This window comes from Ambystoma mexicanum, chromosome 13, assembly GCF_040938575.1.
Source record: "Ambystoma mexicanum isolate Mex_15411 chromosome 13, UKY_AmexF1_1, whole genome shotgun sequence".
NCBI lineage: Eukaryota > Metazoa > Chordata > Amphibia > Caudata > Ambystomatidae > Ambystoma > Ambystoma mexicanum.
The window spans coordinates 479,068,886-479,095,226 of NC_090938.1; the positions used below are offsets into that span (position 1 = coordinate 479,068,886).

General features: G+C 44.7%; 1 protein-coding gene across 1 annotated transcript in view; it reads right to left on the reverse strand.

The window, feature by feature from the left end:
* Positions 1-26,341, reverse strand: part of LOC138521351 (E3 ubiquitin-protein ligase RNF113A-like) — a 300,379-nt gene that overhangs the window by 151,077 nt on the left and 122,961 nt on the right. The window contains exon 5 of the mRNA XM_069634120.1: positions 18,118-18,227. Coding sequence (XP_069490221.1) covers positions 18,118-18,227 — 110 coding nt within the window. The remainder of the gene's footprint in view (positions 1-18,117; positions 18,228-26,341) is intronic.

Genomic DNA, 26,341 nt, shown 5'->3' on the forward strand with positions numbered 1-26,341 from the left:
GTTTCCCCTATACTCTTCACACCCTCCATGTTTACCAGGCGGAAGATTAGTTTGTAACAAATTTACTTCAAAACCAAGCTGCATTAAACCGTCCCTTTGGGCCATTATTAGTTCTAAAAGCACTCTGGATTTAAGAACAATATTGCTCAAATCTACACGTCCCTTAATGGGAAAGAAAATCCTTTCCATATCATAACAGGAAATGAGTGAAAGAGAGGGAAGTTGATGGAAAATGTTTAAAATATTTCCACGATTGAGACAGATTGGCATATCCTGACCCCAAAGGCTAGTAAGCTGCAAGATATATAGAGAATCTTTAACCTCCAGTGAATGAGGTAAAGAGTCAGTTATACTTTTAGTGAACTGACAGAGAATCAACTTCCAGATCAGAGTCCCTAGCACCCCTTAATATAGACCTATTTTGAGAGGCATAAGGTCCCAAAGGAAATCTTTCAGACAAATGAGGAGAAATCTCATTTTGAGGAAGTTCGGGGCTGGTGGAAGAGCTATGATGACCATTAATTAAGCCTCCATTTGGCGGCTTAGGATTGGTTAAATTAAGAGAATTAGGAACATGGAGGCCCTCCACTGGTCTAAATCCCATAACACTCGCGCCCCCATTATAGACTCTGTATTGGTCAAATGACCATCGGAGTGACAAGATGGAAGTTATAAGGAGAGAAGAAGAGGTATTAGGGGCCCCGTCCTGAGTCAAACGTGTAATTGGAGTAAGAACCCCCCCAGTAAATGAATTTGTACTAAGAAGCTCCTGAAATAATTGTTTTACCATGTTGAGATTAACCAGATTCGCCGATAAAGGAGGGATAATAGGCTCAGGGTGGATAGAAACTGATGTAGATGAAGCATTACAGAGGGTATTAAGGGGAGCTGCGTCCGAAACGGTGCCATCTGCTTACATACAATTTGGGCATCCAATACAACTGGAGTGTTATTGTTTATATGCTCCAGTTGAATTGAAACCATATTTGGAGGGCAGGTAACCTGGAGTTTCCTCGACCTGCCCACTATAGCCAACCTCCACCCCAGGGATATTGTCCCCTAGTATAGGACTAACTACCAAAGGATCAGGCTGACTAGGTATAGCCAGAGTAGACAGTAGTGAGGTTAGTCCAGCAGAGGCAGTAGCTACAGTTGAAGTAGCAGTCTCAGGTACTGCTAATTCCACCGGCTTCTTAATCCCCTTGAGAGGGGTAGGAATTGTTGCACACACAGGGGCACTTGCCAAAAAAAGATTTTTAAAGAATTGATTAGTATAATAGTTTATTTTTTCATATTCTTCTGATTTTTTGTTTTCTTTATTTGTTGGTTATGCTTTTTTTTTTTACCTATATGAGCAAAGCCCTTTGACTGTACCGAAACCTTAGTAAGGTCGATAGTGTCAACCGGTTTTTCCAAAGTAAGATCAGATTTAAAATCAAATAGCGGGGCAATATTGTTTCCTTTAGGTGATTCAGCCATTGCTTGAAAAGTAGGTCCTGAGGATAAACCCAAAGAGATTGGGCTTAAAGATTTAAGGATCGGCCCCTCTAGGGCATTCTCTACTAGGAGTTTGGTAGTTACTTTTGTGGAGGTGGTAGCGAGATCTGCATCAGGGATGTGGCCCCCTTGTACAGCCTCAACCTTGGTAGGGGAAATCAAAGGAGGTTGATTAGAAATTCCCCTGTCCATACCATGAAGGGAAGTCCCTGAGGCCCTGTTAGTGGAGTCCCCTGGGAAACTAGCCATTTGAACACTTACGGCTATCTTGACCAAAGGCACTTCCGTAGTTGGTTGAGTAGGGAAAGCAGAGTCTGTATTATTATTGAGGTATGTTGTTCTTTGATAATTTTAACCAATTCTTCAAATCTGTCCAGACCTTCCAGCCTGTTATAGATTTCAGAGAGTAAAAGAGTATGCGATCTAACCTCTGACCATATATTGTCATAGAGACTCACAAAAGAACTGAGAACCATGTTCAATGCAGATAAAGTGGGTTGAGTTAATTTTATTCTATCGTCTGCCTCTTTCAGAGTGTGGTGCATAACAGACTGGCTAGCATGATCGTATTGTGGGTCTGAAAGTAGACCCCTTTCCCGGAGCCAATTTTGCTTCTCAGTGTACTCATCAATAAAATTAGTGAGTTCCGAGGGAGAGCCCACGTAAGAGGCGTCACAAGTTTGCTGAGTTACATTATTTATGTTAAAGGAATTAGAATCCAAATTACTCTCAGCTATTGCCTTGTCTGCACACTCTATAATACTAATATCATCAATATCATTATCTCCGGGGTCTTCAGTCGCCAACTTCTTCACTACATCCGCCAAATGCGTGTGATCCAAGGTAGCCACTGTTAAAACTGAGTGCGGAGGTTTGATAAGGGTACTAGTGGCTGTCCTTTTTCCAAAGAAATTAGAATTTATTTTCCCTTGGATATGTTTACCCTGAGAACCCGTATAAGATTTTATTTTAGGAGAATTAACAAAAGGTCTTGTGAGTGGAGTTTTAAACAATATGGGTTTCACTGTGGGAGTGTTGGCAATGCCAGCAGGTGTAGCAGAGAGAGTAACCTGAATAGAAGAAGTATGGTTAACCCCTTTACCAGAGGAAAATGCCTCAGTTAATAAATTAGTACCAGAAGCACCATAGTTCCCATCAACCTCTGGTGGAGGCAGTTGTTGCACAGTAGACTCTTTAGAAAGAACAGGAGATTCAATAACATTCACAACAGAGTCATCCAACAGTAAGGAAGGTAAAGGCAGCCTAGGTTGGAGTGGAACGGGGGTTGGGTGCACAGAGTTCACTGTACTACCATTCAGGTGATCAGTGTGCATCCTTGTACTAAATAGGCTGCCCCCTTCCTCCAAGTTTGAAGCTATAGTGGCTGCCAGACGATCTTCCTGTGCATCTATGGAGATATCTTGTTTTCCAGAGAAGATGCAACTGTTATTGGCTGGGGTACGTGGAATAATACCCATCAAATTAAGTAAATCAGTCCTATCTTGCGAATGAATTTGGACATGAGCCATACATTTTTTTAGAAACAGAATCCTCTAGAATGTCTGCTATTTTATGTTGTGATTTGCACAAAGGAATGGTAATGGATTTTCCTGATGGAATACAATCTATCGAGGGAGAAGAAAGAGTCACCACTACGGGGAGAGGAGAGTCCAGAGAAGCCTCCATAGCAGCCTGACTCCTAAATCCCGTACGTGTCATTCAAACCAGTGGAGAACACGAAGGGTCAAAGGCAGAGAGCCGTAGGGTTTAACAGCGAAAATCTCTATAGGTAATAAAGTAGAGGGGCTCCTAGAGATAAAATCTATGACCAATAGAGTAGTAAACAATATTTAAAAATGCACTGAATACAAGAATTAGCAGAAATACATGAAATAGTCCAACCGGTACAGTTTAAAAACACTATAATAAAATACAGGTAAATATGGATCTCCTTCAAAAATAGGCATAAAAATCGGAGCAGAATATACCAGCAAGTATGTCAGTTGATTGTTCCGTAAGGGGTCAATACTTAAATGATGAAACCATTAGGTAGCGTAGATCTTGAGGAGCTCCGAGTACTAGGGTAAGGAACGCCCGACAGCTAGAGGAGCGGCCAGAGTCCGACTCTCCCCCCTTACCCTAAATACTATTTAGTATTCGGCTGGTGATGGAATGTAGGACCTAAGTCAGTGTTACGCACAAGACCGTTGCTCAATCACAGGTCACAGCCGAACAGCAAAACAGCAGCTCAAGCCCTTACTGCCTCCAGGGCTTAACGCCGCAAGGGTGATTGGGCCGGGAGTAAATGGTCCTTCAAAGTCATGTGGTCCGTCACATGAACGCAGTCAGGTCTGCCTCCTCCAGGAAGCGAGAATGCCTCAGCAAGAGCTTTGCTCGCAGTGCTGAGGGCACGCAGGGCACTTGAAATGCTGCAGTGGAAAACAAACGTTCAAGCAGCAAAACGCTCCTTTCAATAAATGCTGAACACCCCAAATTTAAATTAAATTACATTTAAATTAAATACCTTTTCTGGGATAAACTACTGTTTCCCAGAGCAGTAAAGTGAAACTGACTTTACTTACATGTATAACTTTCTAGACTTAGCACATACTATCTTACAATAGGGTGCTGGAGGGATTACTTAGTCTCCCCCTTGTCTAGCGTCTCATGTAGCATTTTTATGTTACCGTTCCTCGATGAATGGCTGGTGGCAGTGGTTTACTTTTAACTACTGTGGTGTGCATTTACCGTGGGCTACGTTTGCAGCTGCAGTAGGGCACCCAAGAGTGACATTTTTGTCAAAATGGCTGTGGTCTTCTTTTTTCGCATTTTCTTGGTGGAAAGGTCCTTCTCGAGATTTACTCTGGCGCCAAACCAGGTTTGGTCCCTTCGTTCGCTTTGCCTTTGGCGGGATTCACGAGCGAAACCCGCCTCTGGCTACATGGTGTCTGGGGTGGGCAGGAAGTGAGGGAGCTACGCGAGACTCCCTGTGCTTAGTCTCCTAGGAGACCCAAATGCACTCTGTAGTGATTGGCCAGCTGACTGTCCAGCAATGATAGCCACCCTGCTGGGTGACTGTCAGCTAGGCTAGAATGAATTGGAGAGAACTGAATAAAAGGCGAGGCTTTTGGCTTGGAAGGCAGAGTCGACCATTGGACGAAGGAATCCGAAGAAGAACTTGAAGAGGATGCCTGTTGCAACTTCTGGACCGTTGGTTTGCCCAGTGAAGCCCTGCTGCTGTGCTGAAAGTCCAAATTCGTATCGACAGATAAGCCCCTGCAAGGACGACGACTTCTCCCCTTGAGTTGGTGGGACCAATCAACTCCAAAGTAAGCCACCTGGACATTCTCTCGGAGCTGGTTGACTTTCCACAGAGTTGCTCCGGACCCCCAGGAAGCAGGACTGATCGAGCCTGAGCCCCCACAACAGAGCGCGGGACCCCAGAAGCAAGGAAAGCCCATCTCGACAGCCAGGAACTGCAGTGTTGCTATTTGTGGTAGACACGAGGAGCTGAAATACTGAACAGCCACTTGTTTGAAGATTGCCGGTTGCGAGCTGTGACCGTCCCATTACAGTGCAGGAGTCCCCAGAAGTCCTCCCTCTTGTCCCCACCACTGAGGCCCAGGAACAGTGAGATCTGCAGAGCTGCTCAGGAAAACAAAGATACTGTAAAAGTCTGAGAGAACTTACCTCTTATTGTAGAGTTGCTTGCATCTTCTACTACTCACAAGTCTAACAGTTTGTGGCACTACATTGATTCTTCTTTTTCTTCAATGACTTCTAAAACATTGTGCAAAGAGTTTTATTACTTACCTGCAAGAAGTGCTTCAGCTCATATAGACTTTTGCCCATTGACTTTGGCTTAGCCTGCTCCACTGAATGGCTCTTATTGGGGGGGATCTGAAAGTACTGGCCTGCTTAAGAATATTTGTAGTCTCTTGTATGTTGTAATAACCTTTTCCTTGGACTTACTCCTAAATGATTCTAAATACAACAGTGATTTATTAATGTCCCCAGAACCCTAGCTAGTGAAGTCACCTGAAGGTGTAGGTTGTGTCTGTGGGCCATCCCAAATTGCTCCCTTCTGAAGAAGGCTTATTCTAACTGACTGATACATAAATTAATAATTGTTTATTCAAGAAACCTTGTGTGTAAGAGTGTATTTGAATACTTGTCACTGAATCTCTGTGCAACTCCCTACAGCTCACATTGACCCCTCTTGAGATACGCCTGGCTGCTCAATCACGCTACCAACCTGTGTAGTACAGACTTATGCCAAAGGTTGGGTTCCTATTGCCAGGAAGTCAGGATTGTAGTGCACCCAAAGGGAACTGCATACAATCGTGCCCAACAGGGAGTTTGCTTCCACAACCTTGCATGGCTCATTGGAAATGCTGGCTGGGGAAATGCACGTCTGTATGTGCAAGGGGGTGCTCCTGCGCCTCCTTGCACAGACAGAGGAGGCTGGAGTTGCACGCATCAGAAAGAGTCACGATTACTGTTCATGTTTGCAGGGAGCTTGAGCACTGGAACCTCTGGACACGCAGTAGAAGGTAAGGTTGTTTATGTTCATTTTTTTAAATTTAAATTATGTGTATGGATGCATGCATGCTTGTTTTGTAAGGTGAATGTATGACAATGGATGCTGGTGTGAATGAGAGAGTGCCTTCTGTGTGTATGTTGTGAAAATGTGTGTGTTTGTATGTTCGTTTATTTAGTATTTAATCATGTGTATGAATGCGTGTATGCTTGTGTTCTGAGTTAGTGCATGATGGGTGCTCGTGACTGAATGAGGTGTGTGTGTGTGTGTGTATGAATGCGTGTATGCTTGTGTTCTGAGTTAGTGCATGATGGGTGCTCGTGACTGAATGAGGTGTGTGTGTGTGTGTGTATGAATGCGTGTATGCTTGTGTTCTGAGTTAGTGCATGATGGGTGCTCGTGACTGAATGAGGTGTGTGTGTGTGTATGAATGCGTGTATGCTTGTGTTCTGAGTTAGTGCATGATGGGTGCTCGTGACTGAATGAGGTGTGTGTGTGTGTGTGTGTGTGTGTGTGTGTGTGTGTGTGTGTGTGTGTGTGTGTGTGTGTGTGTGTGTGTGTGTGTGTGTGTGTGTGTGTGTGTGTGTGTGTGTGTGTGTGTGTGTGTGTGTGTGTGTGTGTGTGTGTGTGTGTGTGTGTGTGTGTGTGTGTGTGTGTGTGTGTGTGTGTGTGTGTGTGTGTGTGTGTGTGTGTGTGTGTGTGTGTGTGTGTGTGTGTGTGTGTGTGTGTGTGTGTGTGTGTGTGTGTGTGTGTGTGTGTGTGTGTGTGTGTGTGTGTGTGTGTGTGTGTGTGTGTGTGTGTGTGTGTGTGTGTGTGTGTGTGTGTGTGTGTGTGTGTGTGTGTGTGTGTGTGTGTGTGTGTTTTTTTTTGGTCCGAGATAATTATGGCAAGCAGGGGTAGGATTGTTTGTACAACAAAGGCATTTATCTCCCACCTCCAGGCTAGGTTTTTGCCAAGGGGGAAGAGTACAGTTTATCAGTGATCCTGCATATCCTGCAGAAATACTGGGTCTTAAAAAAATACTGTCTCTTAAAAAAGATGTAAGTGTGAGCAGTATTTTTAGAACGCCAGATTCCTTTTGAAGGCGTCCCTAGGGATTTGCTCTGGCAGGTTTTGTTGAAGTGGGGGGTCCCATATCATCTGGGGGCAGTAATTATATAATTATATTCTTGTAATACTGCCGTGGTAAAATGGGGCCCAAGAGACCACAAGCCAGTTGCCATTGAACAGGGCTGTACAGCAAGGCTTTATCCTTGCCCCGCTTCTGTTTATCCTTTATACAATGAGATCATTATGGCCCTGTTGGAAGACTGTCAGGGAGTAAATCTGGATTCTCCAAAACTGGGTAAGGAGTCTTTCCCAGCATTGCTCTTTGCCAATGATTCAGTTCTGTTAGCTCTATCCCCAATGGGGACCAAAACTGAAGCTGGGAGCGTTTTGTCTCCAAGTGTGTCCAATTGGGTATTACCCTTAATAGGAGTAATACCAAGGTTATGCTGTTCCGGCCAAAGAGGTCTGTGGTAACTACACTGGGGTTGGATTTGGAACGGACAAGTTTGGAACAGGTTCCCCACTAAGATTAACTGGGGGTAAGATTCTCCGATAACGGTACTTGGGTGGGCCAAATTACTAAATCACAGTCCATCATGGAAAAAGAATAGTGGTGGCCTAAGGAGGTTCTTTAGTTCCTATGGTGAGCAGGCGGTTTCACCTGCTCGATATTTATACCACACAGGCTACTTTGACGGTCCTGTATGGAGCCGAAATATGGGGCTGTTCTAACTGCTCTAGTTTGGTGGTGGCAAGCAACATTTTTTAAAGAAGCACCTTAGATTACTGTATAGTCCAGAGTGCCCCACTAATGGGTGCTGTTTTGTTCCAGTGTTTTGTCAATTAATGTGGAAACCGTTTTTTTACTGCATCAGGTTATGGAGCTCCTCGAATCTTGGTAAATATTGGGAAACCCTTAACGTCCTGTTGAAGTATCTGGGTGCCACGTAAAGCATCAAGATCTTTGGAGCAATCATCTTCTTATGTCTACTGGCTCGAAAACCAGTGTGATGCGGGCTGTTGGGTAGAATACCCAGGAACATCTGGTCTGTTTGTGCTTAATACTGAAGTCTGGACAGGAATATCTCCTTTCGAAGCCTGGAAGGAGAACCCTACCTGGACCTTATTTCCCCACCTATGCTCATAACCTGTTTATCAAATTTAGATTGGGCACTCTACAGGTGTCAACATTTACATGTGGTTGGCTGGGGGTTAGGGGGGATTCTTCATCAATTTGCACAGCGTGTGTCCTGGCTAGGGAAGTAACGTTATAACGGTATACCGTTAAAGATATCGTGAACCAATCAATTGAACAATAATAACCATCACAATGTTTATACCGGTATACCGTTTATACTGTTGTGTGATTTTCAATCTGATTTGGAAAGGCTGCAGTAAGCAAGTGCTGCACAGTCTTGGTCTTGCACTGTTGGATGTGCCATCTGCCAAGTAGTTTCAGTTGGAGCAGTTTTTAATGCATTCCATAAACCACACGTGCCTGACACAAAATCAATGTTAGCAATAGGAAGAATAAATACAGTGCCAAGAAGGAAAAGGGTTTACTTTGGGTTGGCGGCTTTGGGGTTTATATATTTATAATGGATAATGTTTGCTAAACATATGACAATGGGGGATTTCCCTGGTTCTATCAATGAATTCGCATATAATAAGTCACACTGCAAAATTCACACATCTATGTGGGTATTCCCTGCTGCCATACCAAAGGGTAACATGTCCTTGATTACTGAACACCTTTTGGCCCGCAAGTAAACTAAAGGCTGTAACGTAAAGAGAGCGTGCATGCGAGTGTGTGTGTGTGTATGCGCACAAGCGTATACTACCATCAGCCTCTATTGATCTATGGCATGCAGGTTATAAGGATGGCAACATGTTCATCTTCACCAATAGCCAGGGAGAAGCTAAAAGCCTAAATGACCACTTAAGAAAAGCTATTCAGTTTGCTTTGCCAGTCGCAGTAGGGCTCCCCCCCACTTCCTCCTCTCCACATGCGCGTTTGTGTTTGGTGGAAGCAAGGGGTGGTATTTCAGTGGAAAGTATGTTGAAAAGCCCAATTCTGGCCCTGGGTGCCTGGTTTTGTCTGTGATGATAAATCTGACAATTTATGACCTTTTACAAAATATTTGTTGAGATTGGTTAACTCCACCTGCTATACCGCGATAACCATGATATACCATAATTTGGCAAGGAGGTTATCGTAACGTCATAAAACTAATACCGTGACACCCCTAGTCCTGGCCTCTGAATCAGAAATGCATTTCCTGTTATTTTGCGAATGCTATTGTGGTCTAAGGAAAATCTATCCAAGTCCACTGTTCAACAGAATGTGTCAGAAGCAGCCGCCTTATGCCGGTCCGCAGTATCAACGAATTACATTTATTTTGTTGCCAAATATATGAGATACATTACTCACCGTAATCATATTTCTGATGCTTGTATCTGCTTAGATTCACATGCTATGCATAGGCCGACATCTAGTGGAAGCTATGGAGTATTTTTTCGAATACTCGAAAAGGGACGTCGACAGGGCGTGCCAGTAATACTATCCCTAGTGTGACGTCCACTGTAGCCATGGTCCTTCATGCGTCGAGGTACCTCAGATTGTTTTTCGCTTCTCGCGGAGTTCAAATTTCGGCCGACACCATTTGTTTATGTTAAGCTTAAATATAGTCACTCTTTCTGTCCTGCTGCAACTCCTAGACTGTTGGTTTGCCCGGTGAAGCCTTGTTGCTGTGCTGAAGCTCTGAATTTGCCTTGACTAGAGAAGCCCTACGACGACGACTTCTCCCTTTGAGTTGGTGGGACCAATTAACTCCAAAGTAAACCCGTCTGGACATCCTCTCGAAGCTGGTTGTATTTCCACTACAGTTGCTGCTGAACCGAAGAACCAGGGAGATGAACACCAGATTGTGTGCGTTGCTTTTAAGTTGGACCCAACCGCTAGGAAGATTCTCCAGACTTCCCTGATGCAGGACTGACCAAGCCTGAGCCACCTCAGAGTGCTTGTCCCCAGAAGCAAGGAAAGTCTGAAGAGGTATCCAAGAACCACAGTGTTGCTATTTGCTGTCACACGTGAGGAGCTGAAACACCGAAGGACCGCTGAATTGCGTTTGCCCATTGCTGCCGCTGACCATCCTATTGCAGAGCAGGCGTCCCCAGACGTCCTCCCTCTTGTCCCCACAACTCAGGATCAGGAACAACAGAATCTGCAGAGCTATACAGGAATAGAAGCCAGCTGGAACCATTTCTTCTAACCAGAGGTACTGTAAAGTCTAAGAGAACTTACATCTTGTTGTGTAGCCTTACTTGCTCTAAGTTGTGACCTGTCATAGTTACCTTGCAGAGTTGCTAAAGCTTTGCCCCTCACAAGCCTCTCAGTTTGTTGCTCTTCAAGTGTTCTATTTTCTACAAACATTGTGCAAGTCATTTTACCTACCTGCAAAAGAAGATCTTCAGCTCCTCTTCACATTGTGCAATTAACATTGGCTGTCCTGGCTCCCTGAGAGACTCTGCTTTACATCTGACTTTGTGCTTTGGCCTTTCCCCCAGGTAAGGGTTAATTTACTCTGCATTGGAAGGTTTCTAAAAGTACTTAACTGTTTATGACTTATGTGTTTGTTTATGAAGGATGTGTTAACCTTTGTTTTATTCCTCTATTATATCTTTTTCACCAAACTCAGTATTGCTCTAAATGTACCAGGGATAAATCAATGTCCACAGTGTCCTAGCTATTTAAGTCACCCAAGGGTGTAGGAAGTGTATGTGTGCAATCCCAGATGGGTATCATCTGATTTAGAGAAACTAAGTGTGCTTTGAAGTATATTTAAGTGTTACATGTTTTGCTCCCTTTCTGAGGAAGGCTTGTATAACTGACTGAAATAAATTAATAATGGTTTTCATCAAGAAACATTGAGTATAAGTGTTTGTTTGATAACTGTATAGTGAAACTCTATGTCACAATTTTACTGCTCACATTGCCATCCTGTGTAGTTCAGACTTGTACCAAAGGTTGGGTCCCTATTGCCAGGAGCTCAAGGCTATTGTAGTGCACCCAAAGGGATCTGATTACAATCTTGCCTAACAGGGTACGTATCTCTTGTCTGTAGCTTGTATTATCTCACTTGAGACTTGCAGTAGCTGCTTTTGGCAGAGTTGATCTCAGATCTGACTTGGCCCAACAGTGATTTTCTAGAAACTCTCTAACTTGGTGAAAGACTTTTGTGATATCTAAGAAGTGCCTCAGCTCCATAGAGATTGTTCAAATTGACCCTCATAGATGGCACATTAGTTTAAATAGTATTGCTGGGAAAGGTTTTATCTACAATTCATTGGGAGATTGAAAAGTGCTCACATGCTCCGAGCAACTGTTAACCTTTTTCCTTCCCTAACATTTTCCTTTTGCACAATCTCAGAATTTTACCAAGTGCCAAAAGTTAAATATAAATGCCAATGCTATCCTGTAATTGAAGTCACCTCAGGCTGTAGGAAGTGTGTATGAATCATTTCTAAAGAGTAGCCACTTGCTTATATGATTTTGAGAACGTGTAATGAAGTATATTTTTATTGTTGCAGATTGCCCTTTTTAAAGAAGCATTATTTTAAACTGACTGTTAAATGATTATTTTACTAGCAAACCTTGAGTGTAAGTGTCATTTGGATACTTGTATGTGTGCATTTACCCCTCTTCAGATAGGTCTGCCTGCTCAGTCACTCTACCAACTTGTGTAGTAAATACCTATACCAATAGGTGGGTTACCGAATACCAAGAGGACAAGACTGGTGTAGTCTCCCACAGGGTTACTGCATACAAGCTTGCCTAACACTGGTGGCAGCGGTGGGATCTTACATGGTCTGCCATTCTGTAACCCCTGCTTTTGACAGGGAGACTCACCAGTAAGAATATCATGCTGGCTCCAAGGGGTCAAGCCTGGTGTCACTGAAAACAGGAAGGCAAACTGAGTTAACATAGCCTTGCACTCCTGTTTCTGCAGAGTCAGATCTGAAGAGAGGTTTACTCCTTCAATTTTCTCATCGGAGGGTTGTCCCCTGAGGAGATCGGGGAGAGACTCACTCTCCTCCTCCTCCTCTTCTTGATCAGAGGCTAGAGCAAAGCTCCTAGTTCTAGTCTGGAAACATAAGCCTTCAGACAGTGTGATAAACCCTAGGGGCCTCCTTGGGATTACCCAAGTCCACTAAATAATTGACCTCTCCAAGTTTACCCACAACCTTAAATGGTCCACCCTTTTATCCTGTAAGGCCCTCTGCCTTGTAGGTACCATAACTAGAACAAGCTGATCTGGAGTGTACGGCATCATGTTGGCCTTCTGGTCATGCCAATGTTTGACCCGAGCCTGACCCGCTTTCAAGTTATCAGAAGCTTCTGTCATCACGAGTGCCATTCTCCTCCGGAGACCTAGCACCTAGTCAGTGACTCTTACTGGGTTGAGGGAAGAAGCTCTCTCCAACTCTTACTTGATCAGCACCAAATGGCCTCTAACTGGATGACCACAGAGCAGTTCAGAGGGGCTGAACCTAACCCCTGATTGAGGGACTGCTCTATAAGCAAAGAGAAGGTATGGCAGTAGAAGGTCCCACTTTCTTCAAGGGGTTCCTCTAAAGCACCCATCATGCTCTTCATAGTTTTATTAAAGCTCTCCACCAACCCATTGGTTTGGTGATGGTAGGCTGTTAAGAACTTGTACGTCACTCCATAGTTTGTCCACATGGTCCGCATGTAGTTGGACATAACATTTGACCCCGTCAGAGATGACCTCTTTAGGAAACCCTACCCTGGTAAAGATACCAAGGAGGGCCTTAGCCAGAGCAGTAATAGTTCTCATAGGTACGGCTTCAGGATACCTGGTAGCATGGTCTACCACATCCAATATAAAATCGGTTGCCTGAAGAAGTTGGAAGGTCTAGGGGACCAACAATGTCAATCCCCACCCTCTCAAAAGGGACTCCCATCACTGGGAGGGGCACTAAAGGTGCCACATTGTTGGCTTCCCTTTTGCCAGAAGTGTGACAGCTCTTACAGAATTGTTCTACATCAGCCCCCATCTTGGGCCAGTAGAAATACAGAGATATACTCTCTTTGGTCCTCTTGAAACTGACCAGCCAGAGGAATCTCATGGGCTAGCCGTAGCCATTGATGCCCACTGAAAGTGCCAGGGGGGAGCAAGAGGGCAAAACACTTTTTGCTGTTGCATCGTGCCTCTCACAGAGGTGCTCAGTTACTTTTTGGGGCTTGTACAGGGAGCTCCATGGTCAAGCTGCTATCTTGCCCACGCCCCAAGCGGTCTCCTAGGACATTTTTAACTGTCAACTTGACCCTGCATTTATTTATTCTATACCCCCGTGAGAAACCGGAGGGTATTTCCACTCCTGTTCCCCCTGGATCCTATTCTCAAGTGGATAGTGAAAGGAAGCCACTGTTGGATCCAGAACCTGGGGGTGGACAAGCAGGGGAAGATCACCTGGATGGAGTGTCCATGGGGATTGGGAGTGAGGGATCCACGGGCGGGACGTGGTATCCACCTTTTCCTACTGATGGCCAATTGACCCTTACCCCTCCCACAACCTATTTAGATTGCAGTAAAACATCTTCCCTCATTTTCCCCACAGGTATCTACTGGTACAGGGACACAATATTCTCCCCTTCTCAGTTATAGATCATCACACTCTCCCTCAGCCTTTAAGGGGTATCTCATCCCGTTCCCCCTTCCCCATTTCCAACATGTACTGGGACGAGGAAGAAGCGACTGGTAGTTATAAGAGTCCCGTTATTAGAGTCAGGCGAGGTCCGGTACTTGACAGCAATCCTGCACACCTTCGCTCTATTAAAAACCACTTCAGGATTCACCAGGAGAGAAGGGTTACTAAGGGTCACGCATGTTCTATTAATTGGCCCAATGAAGTCAGGCAACGGAGGCCAAGGACTCAAACCCGAAGCCCCTTAACAGGCCTCAGGTGTATAAAAGGTGGGGCACGCAACAGTGCAGTGAGCCGCAACTGGGAGAGCAGATGGGAGTCTGTGTGTCTGTTACGCTCACCTGGTATCCACAGGGACGCCACACAGCCCTGGTTGAATGATTTGCACTCTCAAACCCTCTCCCGGTCCCTTGGTAAGGACTCTGGTTAAAGATGGGTCTTAATATTGTAAAAGGTGGACTCTCCGTCCTGCGAGCAGCGACCAAGTTACTTCACTGGTGCAAGCCCCCCTGTGGAAATCCAGGCCTGCTGTGACTCTGTAGGTTTGCTGCTTTACAGTCTTTATATGCAGTTCTTATGTTCCTCTTAGTTCGAATAATAATGTCTTGCTTCTTTCCTTTTAGGTATGGAAAGGTATTTTGGTGTTGTCATGCAGTCTGAAGATGAGCATGGGCCGGTAGGCGAAAGCGCGGTGTGCGTGATGTTGTCCTGTGAGTAATGCGCAGTGCTGTTTCGCCTTTTATATTGCTAACCCGTGTCTTTTCTCTCCTTGCAGGTTGTGATGTTCCTCGCCGAGCGCCGTAATGTTCCAGCAATGATACTGACCAGGAGAGGACTACCCAGGTAAGAATTGTGTGGCTTTACTCACGTTTCCTCCCGAATGAAGAAACGCTTACTAATGTTGTCTTTCTTTCTCCTCTTTCCAGGTTATGGTATTCCAGGATGCATGCGGTGCCGGATGATTGAGTTTGTACCTTCAGGTGAGTGGAAATGAAGTTGGCGATGGATTGAAGACAGGATACTGTTCCAGGTAAGTTTCGTAGTGTTCTTTCTCTCTCTGCAGGTCCTTAGTTTCAGGTAAGCTGGCATCAAAGAACTGGCCACAGTGAGCATTACGCTGCCCACAGCAGAATAACGCAAAGCATGTTCTGCTGTTTGGGTGCGGTTTAAATAGTCTCAGGTAAAATAGTCCCGGGCCTGCCACACCCAAAGTAGTCCAGGTAAAGTAGTCCCAGGCCTGCCACACCCAAAAGACTAGACCGCATAGCTCAGTTCCTTGAAACTGAGCCATGTGTGTGTCTCCATGTTGGCTGAACCCTCCCCGCCCCCCCAAATTAAATAGTCCCAAGTAAATAGTCCCATTCTAATGTTGGTCTTCATGATGGTTATAAGCCTGGCGCCAAGAGTGTCTTGGATGAGGTTTTAAGGCCTTTGACCTGGCCCTAACTGGAAGGCTGACTTGCCAGTGAAGGCCAGGGGCAAGGGTCACGACAGTGTCTGAGTCCAGTAGGCGATCCCTTCTGAATCCCAGATCATTTTTTGCCAAAGGTATTGAGCAAGCTGGGGATGTTGACTGGACCAGAGAAGCCAAGGAGCACAGAGCTGTAGGAAGCCTGGAGGATTCGGGGGGGAGAACGGCATGTCGAGAATCTGGCCCATGTATGTGAGGGGCTGCAGCGTGGCTAGGGAGCCGCGTCTCCAGGAAGCCGGAGCGAGGCAGCCTGTATCCTGCCGGCTGTGTTCTGGGAAATTCTTGTTCCATTGGGACGTGTGCCGGTGGGGAGACCCTGACCCCAACCCAAACCCGTTCTAACCTGCTCGCCGGAGCTGCGCTACTGTTGGCGAGTTTCATGAAACGGAGAGAAACTCAGTAGCATGTGGGTGGCTGGAGCGGGAGAAGGAGCATTGTGGAAAGAAGAGTCGAATGAGCAATAGTTGGACGAAAGCAAGCGAAAGTGGTTTAGAAAAGCAAAGCAGGCAAAAGCGGTGAAAGAAAGCAAAGCGGAATGACAGAAAAGGCACAGAAGTTATGAAAGACAGCGAAGTGCTCTTGCGGCACAGAAACAACCAAGAGTGGGTGCGAGAGCGACCCGAAACCAAGACAGACAGCAAAGAGACAGTGAGAAGGAAAAAGGACAGTCAAGAGAGGATGCAAGCAACCCATAAGTGAGAAAGAGGGTGCAAGCAACCCGACAAATACAAGAGAGTGCAAAAGGCACGTTATAGGACAAATGAAGGTGCAAGAGTGCACAGTGAAAAGGAGAAGTGTGCACGAGGCACAGAAAGGTGGAAAGAAGGTGCCAGTAAGCACGACAGAAAAAGAAGGTGTGCAGGAAGCACAGTAAAGGGGAAATAGACAGAGGAAACAGTGAAAGTTACATCCTGACAAAAGGCATCTTTTGTTTGTTTGAGACCAGAGGGGCCAAGGCTTGGGGAAGGGAACCCTAAGAGGTCCACAAGAGACATTGTTGAACTTTGTGAAGAGAGAACTAGACTTGGGGAAGGGAAGGGAACCCTGAGAGGCCTAACACAAACTCTGTTTTTTATGCTTGGAACTGGAAGGAATGAAGCTTGGGCAAGGTAACCCTAAGAGACCCAGAGACATTGTTAACTCTATTGACTTGCTGTAAGAGCCCTATATGGCAGATTCCATGGGCAACCCATTTGAACTATTTTGAACTGGCAGAACTACACCTATCGGTAAGACTACCTGAAGCCAGCTGTTTTACATTTCCTTTTCCTTGAACCACTATTTTTCTTTAAGAAGACCCCATATCACATTTTGTCAAAGAGTGAGGGCAAGCATAGGTTTAGACACAGACAATTTTCCTGGTCTCCAATTCATGTATGCATATTCACCTGTAGATGCTTTTATGTTAACCTTTCTGCTTTTTGATAGAACTTTGATAATTATGCTTTGAGCTAATTATGTCTACATTGGAGGGCCATTTTGATGTTTGAATGGACTCTGCTTATTGTTAGATTATGGTGCAGACTTAACCTTGTTTGAATCCAAACACGTGCTGCAGGCTCACCTCCCTGACCTAGCTGACGTGCCTGACTACTCTCCGTTGGAACGGAACCTGTTCCCAGAATTACTTAAATATAAAGTCACGTCCACCATGTACAATGCCATAAACTCCTTTGGCACGAAAGAACTGTCAGGTCTAAAAACCAAATGGGAGAGGGAGGTGGGTGACATACTTCCAGAAAAATGGGTAACCACATTAATGTACCCCAGGGAATCCGCTATCTCCTCCAGACTTCGATTAATTCAACTAAAAGTATTACATGGGGTTTATTACCCGAGGGTGGCACTGTTCAATTGGGGAAAGACCACTAGCCCGAACTGCCTGAGATGTAAGAGGGAGGAGGGTTCCTACTATCATATACTGTGGGGGTTGCACCGTCATTCAACAATACTGGCAGCAGTGCTGCGACAAACTGTCAAGGGTAATGGGAAAGAGAATAGATGTAAATCCGAAGCAAATGCTGCTGGGGATAGAAGGAAATATTGAACTAACAAGATACGAAAATGCGTTCCTATCCACCACTACTGCGATCCTCAAATGGAATATTGCACAGTTGTGGGGCTCCGAAAGGCCACCATGCTTTGAACAATGGATCACGGATGTGGACATTTGTATCGCAATGGAAAAAAAGGGTTTACACGGCCAGAGGGTGTCCTGAAAAAGCTCAGAAAATATGGCAAAACTGGGAAGAAGCACATTGAAAGTGATACATAACGTCGAACCAAAAGGTCATCCAAACCTAGGGGATGTCCCAGAGTGTGCACAGCGAATCAGGGAAAATGTCGAGACATGTTTAAAGGCTCATGGTATAGGACTGTGGCGGGGACGCACTGGTGGGCGGGTAAGGGAAGTTCTGTTCACCCCATTGTATGGGGCTGTATGTTTTTATGTTATCAAAAAACAATAAAATGTTTGATAAAAAAAAAATACCTTGTTTGAATCTTACAGGGTTTCGGGTAGGTACTCCAAACCACTGAGAGGACACATTATGCAGAACACAGGGCCGAAATCAAGGTATGAAAAAACTGGGAACATCCATCCAATGTGGAATCCCCCTTAAAAACAGCATTTTAATGATCTTTCATGTTAAACATAGCAGCCAACCTATGGTTTCCATGCATTTAAATTAGCTTAGAGCCATCGGAACAGGTGTGCAAAGTACACCCAACTTAAGTGTATGCCTCTTTGGAGCAGGCCTTTGCTCTATTTTTTAGACACCTATTATAAATGTTGACAGAAACAGCATAAGAGACAAAGACCTCAGCTTACCGAACCATCCCGGAGGAGGCATTGCCCAGGGAGGTGTCTTTTGGCTTGATGAACTTCTGATAGTTATGAATCCCTCTGTAAATCTTGTCATCATCTTTCCCTCTCAGCTCCTGTTGGGAAACGGGGAGAGAGTGAAAGGTCAAGCACAATAGAAAGAACCAACAAATAGAGAGATGATGGGTTAAAGGTGCATTTGATTCTTTGACTTTTGCCGTAATTATATTGTGCCATTACAGAGAGTCAAACCGGACAGCTGAATCAAGATTAACCTGGTTCTACAGGGTGCTAGAAAAAAAATCTAAGAAAAACAAATTGATTGATATAGGTGTCAGATTTTCTCCTGTATTCTAATGTGATCGGGTTAGGGGCTTGACCATTCCGAGGGGACAGGGACCCCTCTCAGCCTGGGGCAAGAGGCCCATCAGGTGTGTTTACCAGAGCCAGTCCTGCTGCAGCAGCAGGGTGACCGAGTTGGGAGGTCACCGGTCTCTGCCTCCTCTGTGGTGAATACGTTGCCACTGTGAAACATGCCATACCTTTCCGCCATGTTGCTGGCTCAAGCTCTTTTTGTCTCATTTCAGAAATACAAAAAACCAGCACCTGCATTGACAGAGCCAGTCACTGTGCTGAAGCAAATACATTTATCATGGCATGAGAAGGAAGGAGAGTGACGATTTTTCCAAGGAGGGCCTTGTGAATGTTCGCACACCAGGTACTGTCTTTAGGACAGGTGTCTGGTGGAGTGGCGGGGGATTCCAGTTCCTTTAAAATTCTGAATAGCTCCTTGGTGTTAGATTTGGCTGTTTCAATGTGTTTGTTGTACATCTATTTTTTATCCTGAAGTATGGCTTCTTTGTAATTTAGAGCAGCTAAGGCAGTACATGATTTGTTAGCTTCCGTTGGATTACTTTTCCAGCGAGCTTCGAGGGTCCTTTTTCCCTTGCGTAGGGTTCTCAACTGTGGCGTGAACCAAGAATTGAGGTGGGCCCAGGGTTTGGGTTTTCGGAGTTTGGCAGGAGCAATAATATCAAGGGCTTTCAGCATCGTCTGGTTGTACATGTCTACCAAGACTGTAGGATCAGAGCAAGAGGATGAGAGATCATTGAGAGCAGGGAGGATGAGTGGGAGTAATTTAGCACAGATTATGTTGCACTTATTTCTTGTGATGGTGGCGGGTGCAATATCTGGAGTAGTGTGGATGTTTCTAGTTGAGATGCTGAATGTGATTAGGTGGTGGTCTGTCCTGGCACATGGTTGATTGGATTCGATGATAGTGTCACAGTTTAGGTCAGCTATCCAGTCGAGAGTCCTACCCTTGGAGTGGGTTGGCAAAGTGACCTGCTGTGTGAAGCCCGAGTTAAGTAGCAGGTTGTTGATATCATGGGCAGAGGCATCATTGGGGTCTTGGTAGCCAAGGTTGAAATCACCTAGTACAAGGATTTGAGACTTGGTCTTAGTGTTGTTAGCGAGGATGTGGGATAGGTCCTCAGCAAATGTAGATAAAGGACAGGGAGGTCTGTATATGATGTGGAGTGTGATCGTCTGATTGGAGGTGATAGCTAGCTTGGCAGCGAATAGTTCAGCTGAGGTGATTTGGCAGGGAGGGGTGAGGCAGAGATTGATAGAGGTTTTGTGTATAATGGCTACGCCACCTCCTTTGGATTGATCAGTGTTACGGTCAATTCTAATAATGGTGTAGCCATCAGGGATAGCTAGGGATAGAAGAGGTCCTGAGGCAGCGTGGAGCCAGGTTTCAGTGACAGCTATGAAGTCCAAGTCATGATTTATGAGGAGGTCAGCCATGTCTAGTGCGTGGGCCGTGAGTGACCTAGTGTTGCTCAGGGCAGCCTTAAGAGGAGTTGAGGTGCTATGGTGTTGGGTACTTGCATCCGGGTTGATGTCCAATATAGGTGTGGGTGTGTGGTGGGAGGCAGTGGGTATTGTCTTGTTGCGTGAGGTTTGGTTGGCAAGCTGGTAATGTTCGGACGGTGGGAGAAGTGGGGGAGTCTGGAACCAAGTCTGAGGTTCCTCAAGGGCACAGTGCAAGGTTGGTTAGGAGTGGGTTTCATGGCAAAGTGTTTGAGCCACAGGGACGGATCGTTGAGGTACAGGTTGGTAGGATGGTCAAACGTAGTCATAAAGGTAAGGTGTTGCTGCTGTGTGCTACACGAAGTGCCGCTAAGGCATGGCAGGTGTGAGGTGGGAGACATGTTAGGTGCAGGTTGAGATGCACAGGATGATGAAGAGTGGACGTGTGGGCAGGTCAGTGGTGAGGCTACAGACGGGGAGTTATGCCCGTATAAAAGTAATCCAAGCAATGCTGCAATTTTAAAGGTGAGATGTAGAGCAAGGTGTGTGCGGATAGTGGCAGGGCTCTGGGCAAGCATAGTAGCCGGTATGTGACGGTGCCAGTAGTTTTAAGCAAGAGGGCAGCCTAAGCGCAGAGTGTGAGCAGGGGGCCGGGCATAGGTCTCAGAGCATACGGGCAGAAGTAGGATAAAGTGCTGAGATGACTAAACACTAGGCAAAATCACAATGTCTGCATGTCATCAGAGAGGTAGCACAGGCAGTTGTAGGTGCTAGATAGGTCCGGCTAGGCAATACAGAGGGGAGGTGAGGGCTGAGCAGGAGGTACAGAGCATACAGTCTTAGAGGGCAATGTATTTCAATGACTAAACACTAGGCATAATGGTAGCACAGGCAATTATAAACACTCGGTAGGTCTGGCTAAACAATACAGAGTGGAGGGGAGGGCTGAGCACGAGATACAGAGCATACAGGAAAAATTGGAAAATGTGCTGAGGGAGAGTAAATGGCAGTCAATAATGTGAGCAGGCTTGACAGGACACATTGGATAATAACGCGCATTTGAGTGGCAGCGTGTATTCGCAATTACCAACAGATCAGTGTTGCACGTGAAGCAAGAAGTTAGGTTGTGCAGGGAACGGTGTCAGAGTGCATAGGGCTGTGAAAGGCACGAGCGTGCACGGCAAGTAAGTGGACCTTAAATGAGTGCACATATATGGTAGAAGTGGATGAACGTAAAGAAAGTTGCAACGATGGTAGGCACAGGTGCATAGGCAGAGCAGGTAATGTGGAACAAGTAATCAATGTTAGAGTAAGAGTCTTACGGTGACAGGATCGTCTCAAGAGTCAGCGGCAGTGCGCCTTGGCGAGGGCTCCGTACACAATGCGGATGGTCACAGAGGTGGTGGACCAGAAAAAGGGCATAGTTTCTGGGGCGAATGGCGACGACGGCTGGACTTCATGGACTTTAGAGTTGCTTTCGACTCGATAGACCGTCAACTACTCATCAAGAAGTTACATTTGTATCAATGTCCAAGCTCTCCAATAGCATTGATCGATCATCTACATTCTGATACAACAATGCAAATTAGGTTGTCTATAGAAGGACTAACTTCCTCATTCTCAACGAAACGATGTCTAAAACAAGGCTGCATACTGGCTTCCATTCTTTTTAATTTATTTATTCTTGACGTGGGTGAATGTTTCTTGGAAGCCACTGCAGAACCTCCAAAACTAGGCACACAGCAGATCTCGAGGCTACTGTACGCAGATGACCTTGTGCTTTTGTCTCAAACTCTGCGAGGTCTGCAAAACAAATATCTATGCACAAAAAATAACTTTCTTATTAATCTGGAAAAAACACAGATTTTGGAATGTGGAAAATCTTTAAGGCAGAAATCAAGAGTATTTACCTGGGTACTTCAAGAGAATAGACTATCTGTAGTTCAACAGTATAAGTACCTAGGTCTCACAGTTAGTGGTCAACCGAATGACAAATTATACCTCCTTAACATGGACTCCAAATTGGCCACACTCGCATCGCAAGCAACAATCCTTTTGTTTAGAGTTGGTCAATTCACCTGCATCAATATAATGATTTACTATCTGCAAAAAGTAGTGCACATCATAATGTATGGCTCTGAGACCAAAGCCCCAAGAGAACGATTATTCTGGGATAGACTTGAGGCTCTATTTTGGTGGGCAATTTTAAAATTGATACAATGTACACCAATGCCGATAATACGTTTTGACGTAGGAGCTCTTTCACTGTATGTTCACTGTTTGGAAAATGCGCTGCTTGTTTAGAAAATATTTACTTGGTAAAAATGCAAATAACATTCTGTGCATATTAGCTATACAACTATTGACATCTTCTCAAGACTTTCCGAGAAAATGGCGGACCTTTACATTTAATGCATTAGCTGATGCAGACATCTCAATAGAGCTAATTGTAAATCCAGTAAGAGCTAAACACAAATCATACCAATATGACTGGATTTACACGGAAGCTCAATGCCGAACCTATAGCGAGTTTGACCCATTACTTTATGGAAAGCTCGTATTATGGCAGACTATTTAATTAAATGCCCTTCTCATCATTTCAGGAATCAATTTTTAAGAATCAAACTGAATTTATTGCCATCAAATGATGTATTCCCAAAGAACACCATTGTTGTCGTTTCTACAATATAAAAGCTCAAAAAAAGACTGTCTAGCATCTTGTTTTTGAATGTCCTGCCCTAGTCTCGTTTAACTCATTTTAAAAATGTACTTAACTGTCAGTTACCTAGGTCCTTGAGTGAAATTTGGCAAAACATCTTTTCTTCAACCAGAATAATGAAAATAGCCCTAGTTCAATTTCTAGAAGACTTGCAGATAACGGCTAAGTGATGATTGCATATGTGGTGTACAGCTTAATTCAAACATTGTGATATAACTTAAGTTCAAAGTTCCCTTTTTAAAGCATAACCTGATGCTATATTTCTAGTCAATTTTAAGAATGTCTACTGTATGCAATTTTAAATGTAAAAATTGATTTTTCCTATTTTTACAGTTACTGTTCTATCAAATCATACTGTTTTACACTTGATAAGGTAGTATGACTTAAGCGAATGTTGTAGTGCAATTCTGACGATTTTATAAATTGTACTAACCAAATATTTTATACAAATGTATTGTATCAAAATGAATGTTTCTTTATATGTATTTTAATTCCTTTTTTGAACCAAATAAAATAAAATAAATAATAAAAAATTAAAATAAAAAAAAGAGGCCAGGAGCTACTTCCAATGGTGCTCATCTACTAGATTTGATTACTACCCAGTCTTGCTGCAGTCTCAGCCGGCTGCTTTGTCACTAGGTTTATCCTTGCCATTTGTCTCTCTATTACACCCTTCTCTCCAATCGAACAAACGTTTGCACTTTGAGCCAGACATGCAAATCGTTCGCCAAAGCCTTCCCACAGTGAGCATTTATTTAAACTTCTTGTGGTGGGCATTAGCAGAGCTAGAGGGTGGGGGGCAGTGGCCCCATTCCCTTCCCCAGTGTGACCCGCTGCACCCTATTATCCACCCCCCACCCTACCTATAACTACTTGAGGACCACACAGTCATTCTAGGCGAGTAGGACCTTTTTCATGAAATATACAATTACAGTTTATTTTCAGCTCAGTGGAACAAAGTCAAAGATAAGCAAGAACTCTTTACACTAATTCAGGCTTGTACCAGGCAGACCAAGGCGAGCTACACCTAAAGCACAGTTTTTAAGAATGGCACTCCGCTATTTTAGGCAGGTCAAATGTAATGTTGTAATATAATAATCCAGTTGCTTTTCAGATCAGTGGAACACAGATTGAGATGAGCAATACATAACTTATTGTAGGATGGCAGACAGCTAACGCAAGGTAAGTAAAACCTATATACTTTTTAAAGTAGCTATCAGCAAATTAAAGGTAGGTATCAACCCAAGACTGTTTTAGCATCTGTATGAAACAGACCAGGGAAAGCAAAACCCAAGGCAGACTTATTCTGTACAGGCTATACAGCAAGTTAGGGGAAGCAGGACCCAGTTAGGGAACTTGTACACCTATTCTCTGAAAGACCTAGTTACTGAAGCCAACAGCATTACTTTTGGGAAAGAGGCATAACCAATTTACATGTGACTATAAATTAACCTTATATTTACTTTTTAGAATAGTGCAACACACATTCAAGCTAGTAAGAACTTTTGTAACTGTTCACTCTCAGAGTTACATTTACCAATCAGCTCTTTCACAATTAAGTACTTTTCAACTCGTGTTATACTGTTCAAGATAGAATCCTTTACTTATTCAGTCCTTCCCTATTCAATTGCATGAGTTCACTCAGGGGCAGTGGTCTAGGTGCCAGCTGTAGGCAGGGTGAGATAGGCTTCTGTTGCAAGCAAATGTCAGAGTTCCTTTGCGAGACTGTTCAAACAAGTAAGTAGTTTACTTTAAAGTTAGTTAGGGTCCAGGGACTTCAGAGAAGACACCATTGGAGGATTCCAGCAGTGGGCCTTGGTGAACTGGATGAGTGACCTCCTAATCACAGGAAACACCCCAAAAGCTTTACAGAAATTACAAAGGCTTAAGGTAAGTAAATACCCCAGCCAATACACTACCTCAGCACAGAAGAAGAGTTGCAGCAAGAAGACATCAGGATCGCAGCCAAAACCCCAGTCGATGGATTCCTTTGTCAAGAAGAAAGGACTTCGGAAGGACTTTGGCATCTGGATCACGGGAGAAGACTCAAGGCAAGAGTTTCCTCGTGGCTGGATGCAGCTCTGTGGATTTGGCGCCCTTTTCAGGAGCACAGAAGACTGAATATCGCTGGTCGGATTCTCGTCACCAGCACTCTGATGAGGTGGCTTTTCAGACTCTATTCATGTCTCTGGAGGTCCAGCAGCATGCCACCAAAGTTTCAACTCGATTCGGAATTCGGAAGACCATGCATCGCACGATGGCTCGAGGTCCCAGAGTATTGTAGTCCTGCAAGGTCACAGCATGACGTGGGATGGCTCAAAATGCAGGTCTTCTTGAGTCTAATGGATCTCACCAGGCTCTGGATCGGTCTCATCGTTTTCGGAGTCCAAGTCGATTCGAAAGAAGGGTAATAGCAGGCTCTGGTAACACAGCAGGCTCTCCGGTCGTTGGAAATCACTACGGCCATGGTTTCTTCATCTTCCTCTTTGGTTTCAGCTCCAGTGTTCGACTTGACAGTAGCTTCCAGGTTCAGAGTTTTTATCACAAACTACATCACAACCTCTGCATTCTCCCACCGCATTTTACAGAAAGGGGTGGTCTGGCTGTCCAATCAGAGCAGCCTGCCCCCACTGGAAGGAGTTCCCTTTCAGCCAAGGTGGAAGACAAAGGGCTGAGTTGTGGACTCCTACCTCGCTTCCTGACACTCTGGAGCCTGGGCAGGGAATCTAAAGGATTCCCACCGAAGACAAAACAGCCAATGAGGTTGTACCCGGCCTAGTATGGCGTGGGGGAAGACCTCAGAAACAGCAAGCACACAGTAATAGTCAAAAAAAAAAAAAGGAACCCATCATTTTAGCAAAATGATGTCCCATCTGTGCATTACAAATGCTGAATTAACAGCCTGCAGATAATGAAGACGAAAAGTCATGAAGGTAAAACCACTGCCACCAGCCATTCATGTAAAACCTGCAATTGCATCACTATGTTACCAGGTAAGTAAGAAAGGTGAAAGGGGATACATGGTATCCCCCCAGCACTCCACATACGGTGGGGTGTGCTGGCTCACTATATAAAATGTAAAAGGGGATGAAAATCCCTCTTTACTACTTGGGAACTGTAGTTCACCCAAGTATATGAAATAGAAATGAACAGGGGAGCCCATAGGGGCAACCCCAGCCTATGCCCAAAAGTTGTAGGAAACTAGAACTTCAACCATACACTATGGAGAGACATAAAAAGGTCACCCATAAAAAGATTAAACGACCAGGTGAGGGGGGGGGAATTCCCCTTCACCTATGGGCAAGGTTAAACAGTTACCTAGTCAAAGCAAAAAGTTCTGGGTATGACACAGGTAAGAAAGATTTATCATTGATATGAAAATCTTACCCAACACAGTGCAATACCTACAGCTCTGGTCATGGTCTCCAAGCAAATAAACCTACCTTGTGACGCCGCCCAACTCTGCTGATCATAGAGCCCTTAGGACATTTGCTTGTTGCTGCCATGACTTGCGAGTTTCAAACCAGTACCCTGTTTAACCACGACTAACACCAACGTGAAGTTTTATAAACTCTTTTCCAGCAGACAGAAGACAGCTCGGCATGTTCATTGCTTTTCGTATTCCACCCAGGCACCAAACCACCTAGCAAGCCAAGGTCAGTACCTCTAAGGATTTAGTCTGCATTATAGTGTAAA